We start from the raw sequence: 10,391 nt of genomic DNA, 5'->3' as shown, positions 1-10,391 counted from the left end.
ATTGTGCCAGTTGGCAAGGGAGAAAGTGTTTATAGGATTCAGATCTAGAATAACAAAGACAAGGAAGGGTAGATGAGGCATGCTATAAAACAGTATTTTTTTAAAAAGATAGGATAATCTCATTATAACTGGTACCTAGAATTATCTTGAATTTTTGTCTATTGATATTATATTTGGCAACTTTTATATAGAATTTTCTCATTATTATCAGTACATAGAATTGCCATGAATTTTTGCCTATTGGTATACTTGGAAACTTTGATAAGCTCCCTTATTAATTCTGATTTATCTGTATATTCTTCTGGTTTTCTATGTTGACTATTATATTACTTGTGAATAATGACCCTTTGTTTTCTTCTTTAGAATCCTTAGTTTGGTTTTTTATTTTTCTTTTGTTTTGTTTGTTTTTTTGCTTTTTCTTGTCTAATTGAGGTAGTTAGGACTTACAGGACAATGTTAAGCATAATTGGTGATAGTTGCATTCCTACCATACTTCTGAATTTGAAGGGAATGATTTTAATGTTTCACCATTGAATATTATACTTATTATAGTTTTTTTTTGGTGTAGATATACTTTATAGGTTTTAGAAAGTTCCTCTGTATTCCAAAATCTAGGAAATTCTCATCAATGGAGTCATTCTTTTAAAGGCATACTTTCAAGAAGAACTTTATTGAAATTATAGGAAGCCTTTATTTAATTTTAGTTTTCCTGAACTTATTAGTGTTTATTAGAAGCAGAGTATAGCTAATGTTATTAATATTTCACATTTAACATCTTATAGTTTATGAACAACCTTCATTTTGCTGCTTATTTGAATCACAAAACAACCAATTGAGGCAGGAGGAGAAGGTGTAATGGAAATTGCTACTTGCTTTCTAAAATCCTTTCTCCCTTTCTTCTTTTTTCTTTAGCTGGGGTACACAGCCACTGGAAATAGAGGTAGCAATGCTACTTTGTTCTGTCTGACAAATAAGATGGAAGTTGAAGTGTCATGTAGCACTTCCACGGGAGTCTTTTTAAAGAGATAGTTGACCTTGTCTGAGGAAAGTATCTGCAACCTAGACACCGACTGGAAAGCCAGGGCTTTAGGTGAGCATATAACCTCTGCCTCTAGACTTCTTCCAGCCTCCTCCTACCTACAGGTCCTGGGCCTGAGCTGTGGCCGCCAGTCCAGCTGCAGACTGGCTGCCCCCACAGCCCATGTCCTTCTATCCTGCCCATTTCTCCTGCCTAATGGGCTTTTGTGCAATATGGAGTTTTTCCATAAACTGACGCTTGTATAGGTAGAGACTTTAGGAGATTCTTGTGAGAAACCAAGGACCTCCCTTCAGCTCTGAATAAGGTTTTCCCTTGATTCCAACCCGAAGAATTATGTACCTTTCTAGTCGACTCAAATTTGTGGGTGGCTTCTCCCCCTTTCCTATTTTACGTTCTTTTTTTTTTTTTTTAAAGATTTTATTTATTTGAGAGAGAGAGAATGAGAGAGAGAGAGCACATGAGAGGGGGGAGGGTCAGAGGGTGAAGCAGACTCCCTGCCAAGCAGGGAGCCTGATGCGGGACTCAATCCAGGGACTCCAGGCTTATGACCTGAGCCGAAGGCAGTCGCTTAACCAACTGAGCCACCCAGGCACCCCCTATTCTACATTCTTAGTCCTATGTTAGCTTTACGTCTCAGAAATGGTGAGATGTACATCAGTCCAATAAAATACGAAATAACCATGAAAAAATAAAAAAATAAAGAGATAGTTGATGTGCACCCTTTGCCTCTTTCCTCCACCTTGCTGCTTGGAACATAGGTAATACCATCTTGGACCATGAGGTGCCCCTTCATGATGTGAGAGGAATGAGCTGGAAGGAACTGGATTTCTGAGGACTCTGTTGGAACAGAGCCACTGTGCCAAATCACTAATGTACTTTTACATGAGAGAGAGAAATCAGTTTTGTATCTTGTTCAAGCTACTTCTACTTGTGCTTTCTTCTTTAAAAAAAAAAGATTATTTATTTGACAGAGAGAGAGAGAGCCCAAGCAGGAGGAGAGGGAGAAGCAGGCTCCCTGCTGAGCAAGGGGCCCGGCGTGGGGCTCGATCCCAGGACCCTGAGATCATGACCTGAGCTGAAGGCAAATGCTTAACTGAGTGAGCCACCCAGGCATCCCTTACTTGTGCTTTCTCATACTTGCTTCTTTTATTCAAGAAAGAGAAGAAAGAGAAGAAATACAAATGTATGTATATATATTTGCTAATGTTATATATATGGTAGGATAAACCATTACATTAAAAAAAAATGTAGTTACCAATAAGGAGCTGGAGGGAATAGGGTGGATGGAACAGAAATAAAATCTAGGCTTACGAGAATATATTTTTTGGTGTAGATTTGCCCCTGGAACCACGTAAATATTTGATACACTTGTAAACATAAATTAAAATATCAATCGCTAATATAAAAACAAAGGAAAAAATTGAGTGTTATGTATTGAGTTAGTGGTCTAACCAACAGGGAAGGACTATTTCAGATGATTTTGTAACACAGCAATGTGTCTGTGGATCCCTAGTGTAATGTATCCTAGTAACAAAAAGAATTGTAAGAATATTTTAAAATGTATTCAATAATCGTACTATTATTGGTCGTGTTGGTATTGCTATAGATGCAGTTGTGTGTAATTGTGGGATAAACTTAATGGGTTACTTATGTTGGTGTTGCTTAGAATAAGGATTTTTTTTTCATAAGAGAAAGAAGATAAAAATTAAGGTTGATGAAGTTAAATAAATATCATATAGTCCTAATTTGAACTGGAGTTAAAAGTATTAATTCATCGTGTGTTTTACCTTAAAAAGAAGTGTTATCTAGTTTTGTTCACCAAAAGGTCCTGAAACAAAGGCCAGCCCAGTAGTATTGAATACCCACAGTGTCAAAATTCTTCTAAATACTCTGTCCCTGGAAAAGTTACTGGGGCTTCTTGATAAAAATGGCTCATTCCAAATCCTGGGCAGAAACTGTACAAAATGAGACTGTCCTATTCTTACTGTGAAAAGCAAGATAACACTATTCATATAAAAAAAAAAAAAGCATGAACCAACCCGTAGATGGTACAGTCTCTCAACAAGGATAATAGTTGTAATGTATCCAAGCACATCAAATATGTTTACACCACAGGCTAATAATGTTGCCAAAAGACAACACAAAATAAAACTCTTAATGGTCACCTTAGGAAGTTGTTGGTGAAACAACTCTTTATTTTGAAGGAAGCAAATAAAGGGAAAGAAGCATTTTCTTCTGAAATATTCCTTAAGGTCACTACAGAGCTAATGAAGGGAAACTTTTCTTTATGAAAGTACTTCTGCTAATGATCATGGAGGGAACGATAAGATTAGCATACCACCATTTTGTAACCCCAAGTGAATTAATGGGTCTACGCAATGGGTTTTAATAGCTAGCATCACAAAAAGAGAGAACCAGGGGCGCCTGGGTGGCTCAGATGGTTAAGTGTCTGCCTTCGGCTCAGGTCATGATCCCGGGGTCCTGGGATCGGGCCCCCCCAGGGTTCCCTGCTCCGTGGGGAGACTACTTCTCCCTCTCCTCTTCCTCTGTGATCTCTCTAGCTCTCTCTCTCAAATAAATACATAAAATCTTAAAAAACAAAAACAAACAAACCAGACATCCAAACATTATATATGCACCACTCCCTATGAAGCATCCTTGCAAAAAATTGAAGCTGGGGCCAAATAAAATGATTTACCTAATTTCTGATGAAGAGAAAATACAAAGGACAGAGAGACATGGTAGAGGATATTATAGGGATGAAATCAGCAAAATACAGACTATGGGAAAATTTACCAAAAAACAACCTGGTTCTTTAAATAAAGAATGAAAAGAAGAGATTGATGGAGGAAGAACCTGTAAATTAGGAGTGGCTAAAAAATTATGTTCACTGATCACAAGATATAGATTTTATTTGGATCCTGTTTAAAGAGTTTATTTATTTATTTATTTATTTGAGAGTGAGAGCATGTGCAAGTGGAGGGAGGGGCAGAGGAGGAGGGGGAGGGAGGAGGAAAGAATCCAAAGCAGACCATGAGCCAGCGGGGAACCCAGTAGGCGCTCTATCTCACAACCCTGAGATCATGACCAAAGCCAAACCAGGAGTCCCCGCTTAACTGACTGAGCCACCCAGGAGCCCCTGGATCCTGTTTAAAACATTAGTGAAATAATCAGGAAAATTTTAATTCTGACTGGATATCTGCCAGTATCGAAGAATTAGGGTTAATATTTTTAGATGTGATAATGATATTGTGGTTTAGCTTTTTAAGAGTCTTTGGTACATCCTGAAATATTTATGGTTGAAATAACATGATGTTTGGAATTTGCTTCAAAGCCAACCGGAGGGGATAGAAGAAGGGAGCTCACATACAGATGAAGCAAGATGGCTAATTAATGAAACTGGGTGATTTTCTTCAATTAAACTAGATTCCACTTTCATATATGCTTGATGTGTTCTTTAAAAATGTTTAAAAACAACTCTTTTTCGCCACCATCCTGCTCTTCGTGGCTGACTGCTTCTCGCCATGTCTTCTTACAAGACTGTCAGAATCAAGCGATTCCTGGCCAAGAAACAAAAGCAGAATCGTCCCATTCCCCAGTGGATTCGGATGAAAACTGGTAATAAGATCAGGTACAACTCCAAGAGGAGGCACTGGAGAAGAACCAAGCTGGGTCTATAAGGCATCACACATCATGAGATGACACACTTAATTGGCACACATATTTAATTAAGCTGCGTGAAGATCATGTGTTCTATCATTCTGTAAACATCCTTCCTACCTGGCCATAGACTTGTTTTATCATGGAAATGATTTTTCTCTGAGACTATGCCTCTGTACCAGTAGGTTGGTTCAGTAATAAATGTGAGACCTTTCGGCTCTAAAAAAAAAAAAAAAGAAATGTATAAAAACAAATACCGATGACTGATCCTACTCCAGATTCCAATTTCAATGGTCTGGGTGGCAGTGGATCGGTGACAAAATAAAATAATGAAATCTTTAGTCTACGTTAAACAGGAAACCAGGAGCTGCCCGGTTTCACGTAGGCAAGGTAGACTGGAAAGTAGCTTTGTGATATAACAGGACGGCCCTAGTGGGAGGTCAGGGAGATTGGTTTCTACACCTGGTTTTATCACTAGCCAGTTGGTGAAACTAGACAAGTCTCTTCACTTCAATGGGCCAAGGTTTCTACATCTGTCAAAGGAGAGTTTAGGTTATTGAATTTCTAACATTCTTTCCAGCTTTGGTGGGGTAGGAGAGGACTGGTGCTGCTCAGTGTATGATATGCCCAGTCTCATATATTTCTCGCATTTTCTTACTATTTGTTTTTCCAACCATGCAATCCCTTTGGCCTTTGGAATAAATGTACTTGCTCCTCACTGGAACCTAACTGAACTCCCTACGCTCTTAGATGGTTCACACTCAACTGCTCACCCCCACCACTCCCTGCCGTGGGGCTCCCCAGCGCCAGCCTCTTCTTCCCCTGCATTTCACAAGTCCTAGCACAGTCAAGGAAGGGTGTTAGAAATGGGGGCAAAAAGTTAAACAGTAACCAATTGTGGTTTTTGTCCTTGAGAATTTATGATTTTTAAGTGAGGGTTACCCAAGCGTAAATGCCATACAGGGAGCTGAAGGTGGTAAATGTATAACACACGGACATTTGGATCAGTGGGGACATATCCGAGGTTGGTTAACAGAGAAATGTCAAGATCATGTCTGTATATTTGAAATTTTTACGGTGGTGTCAAGTGATACAAGTTTAGAGAGGCAGCCCGGTGTGGTGGTAAAGAAAAAAACCCCCAAATGCTAAACTATTTTCGTGCTTGAGGGGCGCCTGGGTGGCTCAGTCGGTTAAGCATCTGCCTTCGGCTCAGGTCATGATCCCAGGGTTCTGGGATCGAGTCCCACATGGGAAGTCTGCTTCTCCCTCTCCCCTTGCCCCTCCCCGCTGTTTGTGCTCTCTCCCACGCTCTCTCTCTCAAATAAATAAATAAAATCTTAAAAAAAAAACTACTTTTGTGCTTGAAATTCAGCTCTGCTGCAATGAGCTGGTGACTAGGGCAGTTACGCAGCCTCTCTCTCCTCCAGACCCCTCATTTGCAAAGTGGAGATTATTTTATTTATTTATTTATTTATTTATTTATTTATTTTAAAAGATTTTATTTATTTATTTGACAGAGAGAGACACAGTGAGAGAGGGAACACAAGCAGGGGGAGCTGGAGAGGGAGAAGCAGGCTTCCCAAAGAGCAGGGAGCCCGATGCGGGGCTCAATCCCAGGACCCTGGGATCATGACCTGAGCTGAAGGCAGACGCTTAACAACTGAGCCACCCAGGCACCCTAAAGTGGAGATTATTACACTACCTTTTTCAACAGGGCTGTTTTCAGGATCAACTGAGCTAATAAATGTAAAGCATTTACAGTGCAGATCAGATCAAACACTGTATAGTGCTGGATATGAAGGTAAGCACTGTACTTTATACAATATATAGTAATTTACTCTGATTATTCACCTGCTGTATGGCAGAAAAATACTTTAAAGAGTGTTGATTTTGAGGAGACTCACATTCCTGAAGATGATAATCAGGTTGTGGTAATTCTGCTACATAGGACACAAAATTACAGAAGGGGGCATAAACTATACCTCCCTCACTTATGAAGAAGTGTAAAACAGGGACACTGTGCACAATAAATCTTTCTGAGGGGAAAAATATGAAACAAATGTAGACAATTATAAAAATGTGTCTGGGGGAATTCACATTAGTTTGAAAATTATGGTGAGTAATTTAATTTGACATATTTTAATCAAATATCCTGAATTAGAAGTCACAGCTAAATATGCTCACGAGGAAAGCTTGTCAGCTGTGAACCGTCAGAAATATAATAAACATTTATTTTTCTTTATTTTATTTAATTAATTTATTTTTTTAAAAGATTTTATTTATTTATTTGACAGAGAGAGACACAGCGAGAGAGGGAACACAAGCAGGGGGAGTGGGAGAGGGAGAAGCAGGCTTCCTGCCAAGCAGGGAGCCCGATGCGGGGCTCGATCCCAGGACCCTGGGATCATGACCTGAGCCGAAGGCAGATGCTTAATGACTGAGCCACCCAGGCGCCCCTATTTTTCTTTATTTTAAAAACAGATGTCTTGAGGTTTTGAAATTTTTATTTGTGCCCCTATATCACTTGAGAATATTAAAATTACCCCTTCCTTACATGAATGGAAATCTGTTTCACTAGAAAAATCATGGTTTCACTGGTTCATGTTTGGAAGGGTATTCTCAGATGGCCAGATCTTGAAAACATGAGCCACATCTTCTTTTAAGAGGTTTTGAGATGGAGAGAAGACTTATTTCTGGGGAGGGGGGTGGAATTCTTGAGGTCACAGAGGAAGCCTTTTAGAGGAAAGCAAATGTTCTTTGGCTCTTATAGGTTGACTGAAGCCTTAACTATATTACATAAATCAGTGGCTGGGTTGGTGGTGGTGGTGAAAACTGTTAGAGTCTTTGGTCTTACACTTAGAGGTTGCTTTTCTTTTAGGGCAACATCTCAGTGACATATTTAACTAACTTCTTAAAGAATGATGATAAAAAAACATGTAGCCACCTGTTCGTGGAGGTAAAGTGAACGTAAAGGAAAAGGCCATTTCCCTGGCCCATACTTGGTTGCTTTACTGACCCATTCTTGAAACCGTATGCTTCTTTTCCCTCTTCTCTTCTCTTCTCTTCTCTTCTCTTCTCTTCTCTTCTCTTCTCTTCTCTTCTCTTCTCTTCTCTTCTCTTCTTCTCTTCTCTTCTCTTCTCTTCTCTTCTTTCTCTTCTCTCTCTTCTCTTCTTTTTTCTTCTCTTCTTTCTCTTCTCTTCTCTTCTCCTATTTTTCTTTCATGAAGCATAGGGAATATAAAGTCAGGATTTTATTGACTATTTGGAATGGAGACTTTGATCACCAAGGGTTTTCTTATTCATATATGGTTTCTTGGTTTAAAGATTGGAATTTTAATGGCTTGTTTTGTGAAAATTCAGGATCCCTCCCCTCATTCCCTCCCTGATCTCTAGAGTCATCCAGCAGAATTTGGCACACTGAGGAACATCTTGTACTTTATTACTGAGGAGGAAGATGATTTAAAGATTACACATGAACTTGTACCCTGTGATGTCTTTTGCCAAACAGTGAGAACCCTGCAGGAGCCCACAGAACGTGGTGTGATTGAGGGATGCGAGAGAAGTGCCTGGGTCATGGAGGAGTTTCATTCCTTTAATAGAATTCCCCGTTAATATGTGTACACTGCACAAGGAATGAATAGAATTACTGACTGGGCCTGTATTTGGGATCAGTGTGCAACAAATTAGTTATGCACACAGGACCCCAGGAGGGGATGTGGAGGAGAAGGGCGTTAAAAATGTAAGTGGAATGTCATAGTTTAGTCAAGAGCCTGACTGATTTTTTATGTGTATTCTTTTCTACTTCTTGTGTGCCTCCTTTTCACCTTCTCCATGTGGATGGCAACCCACTTATTGTTCGATCCATCACACATATTGACGCACCTGAGCCTTTCAATGCGAATCAGGGTTGGGCTGCTTCTGTTCATTCATCTGGTGTCCACATCCTCCTCCAGCTGGGATTATGCAGTCCATGCTAACGACGCCTGAGCACATCCCTGTCTTCTAGGAATTAATCGGTTCCTCTGATTTCTTCTTTTTCTTTAAATTTATTTATTTATTTTAGAGAGAGAGAGAGCGAGTGTGCACAGAGGCAGAGGGAGAGGGAGAGAGAAACTTTAGCAGACTCCACGCTGAGCAGAGCATGACACAGGGCTCGATCCCATGGACCCTGAGATTATGACTTGAGCCAAAATCAAGTCAGATGCTTAACTGATTGCACCACCCAGGGGCCCCCTTCTGATTTCTCCTTTTTAAAAAAATTTTTTTCTATTGTTATGTTAATCACCATACATTACATCATTAGTTTTTGATGTAGTGTTCCATGATTCATTGTTTGTGCACAACACACAGTGCTCCATGCAGAACGTGCCCTCTTTAATACCCATCACCAGGCTAACCCATCCTCCCACCCTCCTCCCCTCTAGAACCCTCAGTTTGTTTTTCAGAGTCCATCGTCTCTCATGGTTTGTCTCCCCCTCCGATTTCCTCCCCTTCATTCTTCCCCTCCTGCTAGCTTCTTTTTTTTTTTTCCTTAACATATATTGCATTATTTGTTTCAGAGGTACAGATCTGAGATTCAACAGTCTTGCACAATTCACAGCACTCACCATAGCACATACCTTCCCCAGTGTCTATCATCCAGCCACCCCATCCCTCCCACCCCCCACCACTCCAGCAACCCTCAGTTTGTTTCCTGAGATTAAGAATTCCTCATATCAGTGAGATCATATGATACATGTCTTTCTCTGATTGACTTATTTCGCTCAGCATAGCACCCTCCAGTTCCATCCATGTCGTTGCAAATGGCAAGATCTCATTCCTTTTGATGGCTGAATAATATTCCATTGTATATATATATACCACATCTTCTTTATCCATTCATCTGTGGATGGACATCTTGGCTCTTTCCATAGGTTGGCTATTGTGGACATTGCTGCTATAAATATTGGGGGGGCACATACCCCTTCGGATCCGTACATTTGTATCTTTGGGGTAAATACCCAGTAGTGTAATTCTGGATCATATGGTAGCTCTATTTTCAACTTTTTGAGGAACCTCCATACTGTTTTCCAGAGTGGCTGCCCCAGCTTGCATTCCCACCAACAGTGTAGGAGGGTTCCCCTTTCTCCGTATCCCCGCCAACATCTGTCGTTTCCTGACTTGTTAATTTTGGCCATTCTGACTGGTGTGAGATGGTATCTCATTGAGGTTTTGATTTGGATTTCCCTGATGCTGAGTGATGTTGAGCACTTTTTCATGTGTCTGTTGGCCATTTGGATGTCTTCTTTGGAAAAATGTCTGTTCATGTCTTCTGCCCATTTCTTGATGGATTCTTTGTTCTTTGGGTGTTGAGTTTGATAAGTTCTTTATAGATTTTGGATATTAGCCCTTTATCTGATATGTCATTTGCAAATATCTTCTCCCATTCTGTCAGTTATCTTTTGGTTTTGTTGACTGTTTCTTTTGCTGTGCAAGAGCTTTTTATCTTGATGAAGTCCCAATAGTTCATTCTTGCCCTTGCTTCCCTTGCCTTTGGCGATGTTTCTAGGAAGAAGTTGCTGTGGCTGAGGTCAAAGAGGTTGCTGCCTGTGTTCTCCTTTAGGATTTTGATGGACTCCTGTCTCACACTGAGGTCTTTCAACCATTTGGAGTCTATTTTTGTGTGTGGTGTAAGGATATGGTCCAGGTTCAT

General features: G+C 40.1%; 1 protein-coding gene across 1 annotated transcript; it reads left to right on the top strand.

The window, feature by feature from the left end:
* The first annotated feature begins 4,563 nt into the window (after window positions 1-4,563).
* LOC110573972 (60S ribosomal protein L39-like) lies at window positions 4,564-4,719 on the top strand. The gene has a single exon (XM_044916392.1). The coding sequence runs from the start codon at window positions 4,564-4,566 to the stop codon at window positions 4,717-4,719; it is 156 nt and encodes a 51-aa protein (XP_044772327.1).
* Window positions 4,720-10,391: the final 5,672 nt, after the last annotated feature.

This window comes from Neomonachus schauinslandi, chromosome 6 (assembly GCF_002201575.2).
Source record: "Neomonachus schauinslandi chromosome 6, ASM220157v2, whole genome shotgun sequence".
NCBI classification, from domain to species: domain Eukaryota; kingdom Metazoa; phylum Chordata; class Mammalia; order Carnivora; family Phocidae; genus Neomonachus; species Neomonachus schauinslandi.
The sequence above is the reverse complement of the archived record's forward strand: the minus strand, read 5'-3'. Positions and strand labels throughout refer to the sequence as shown.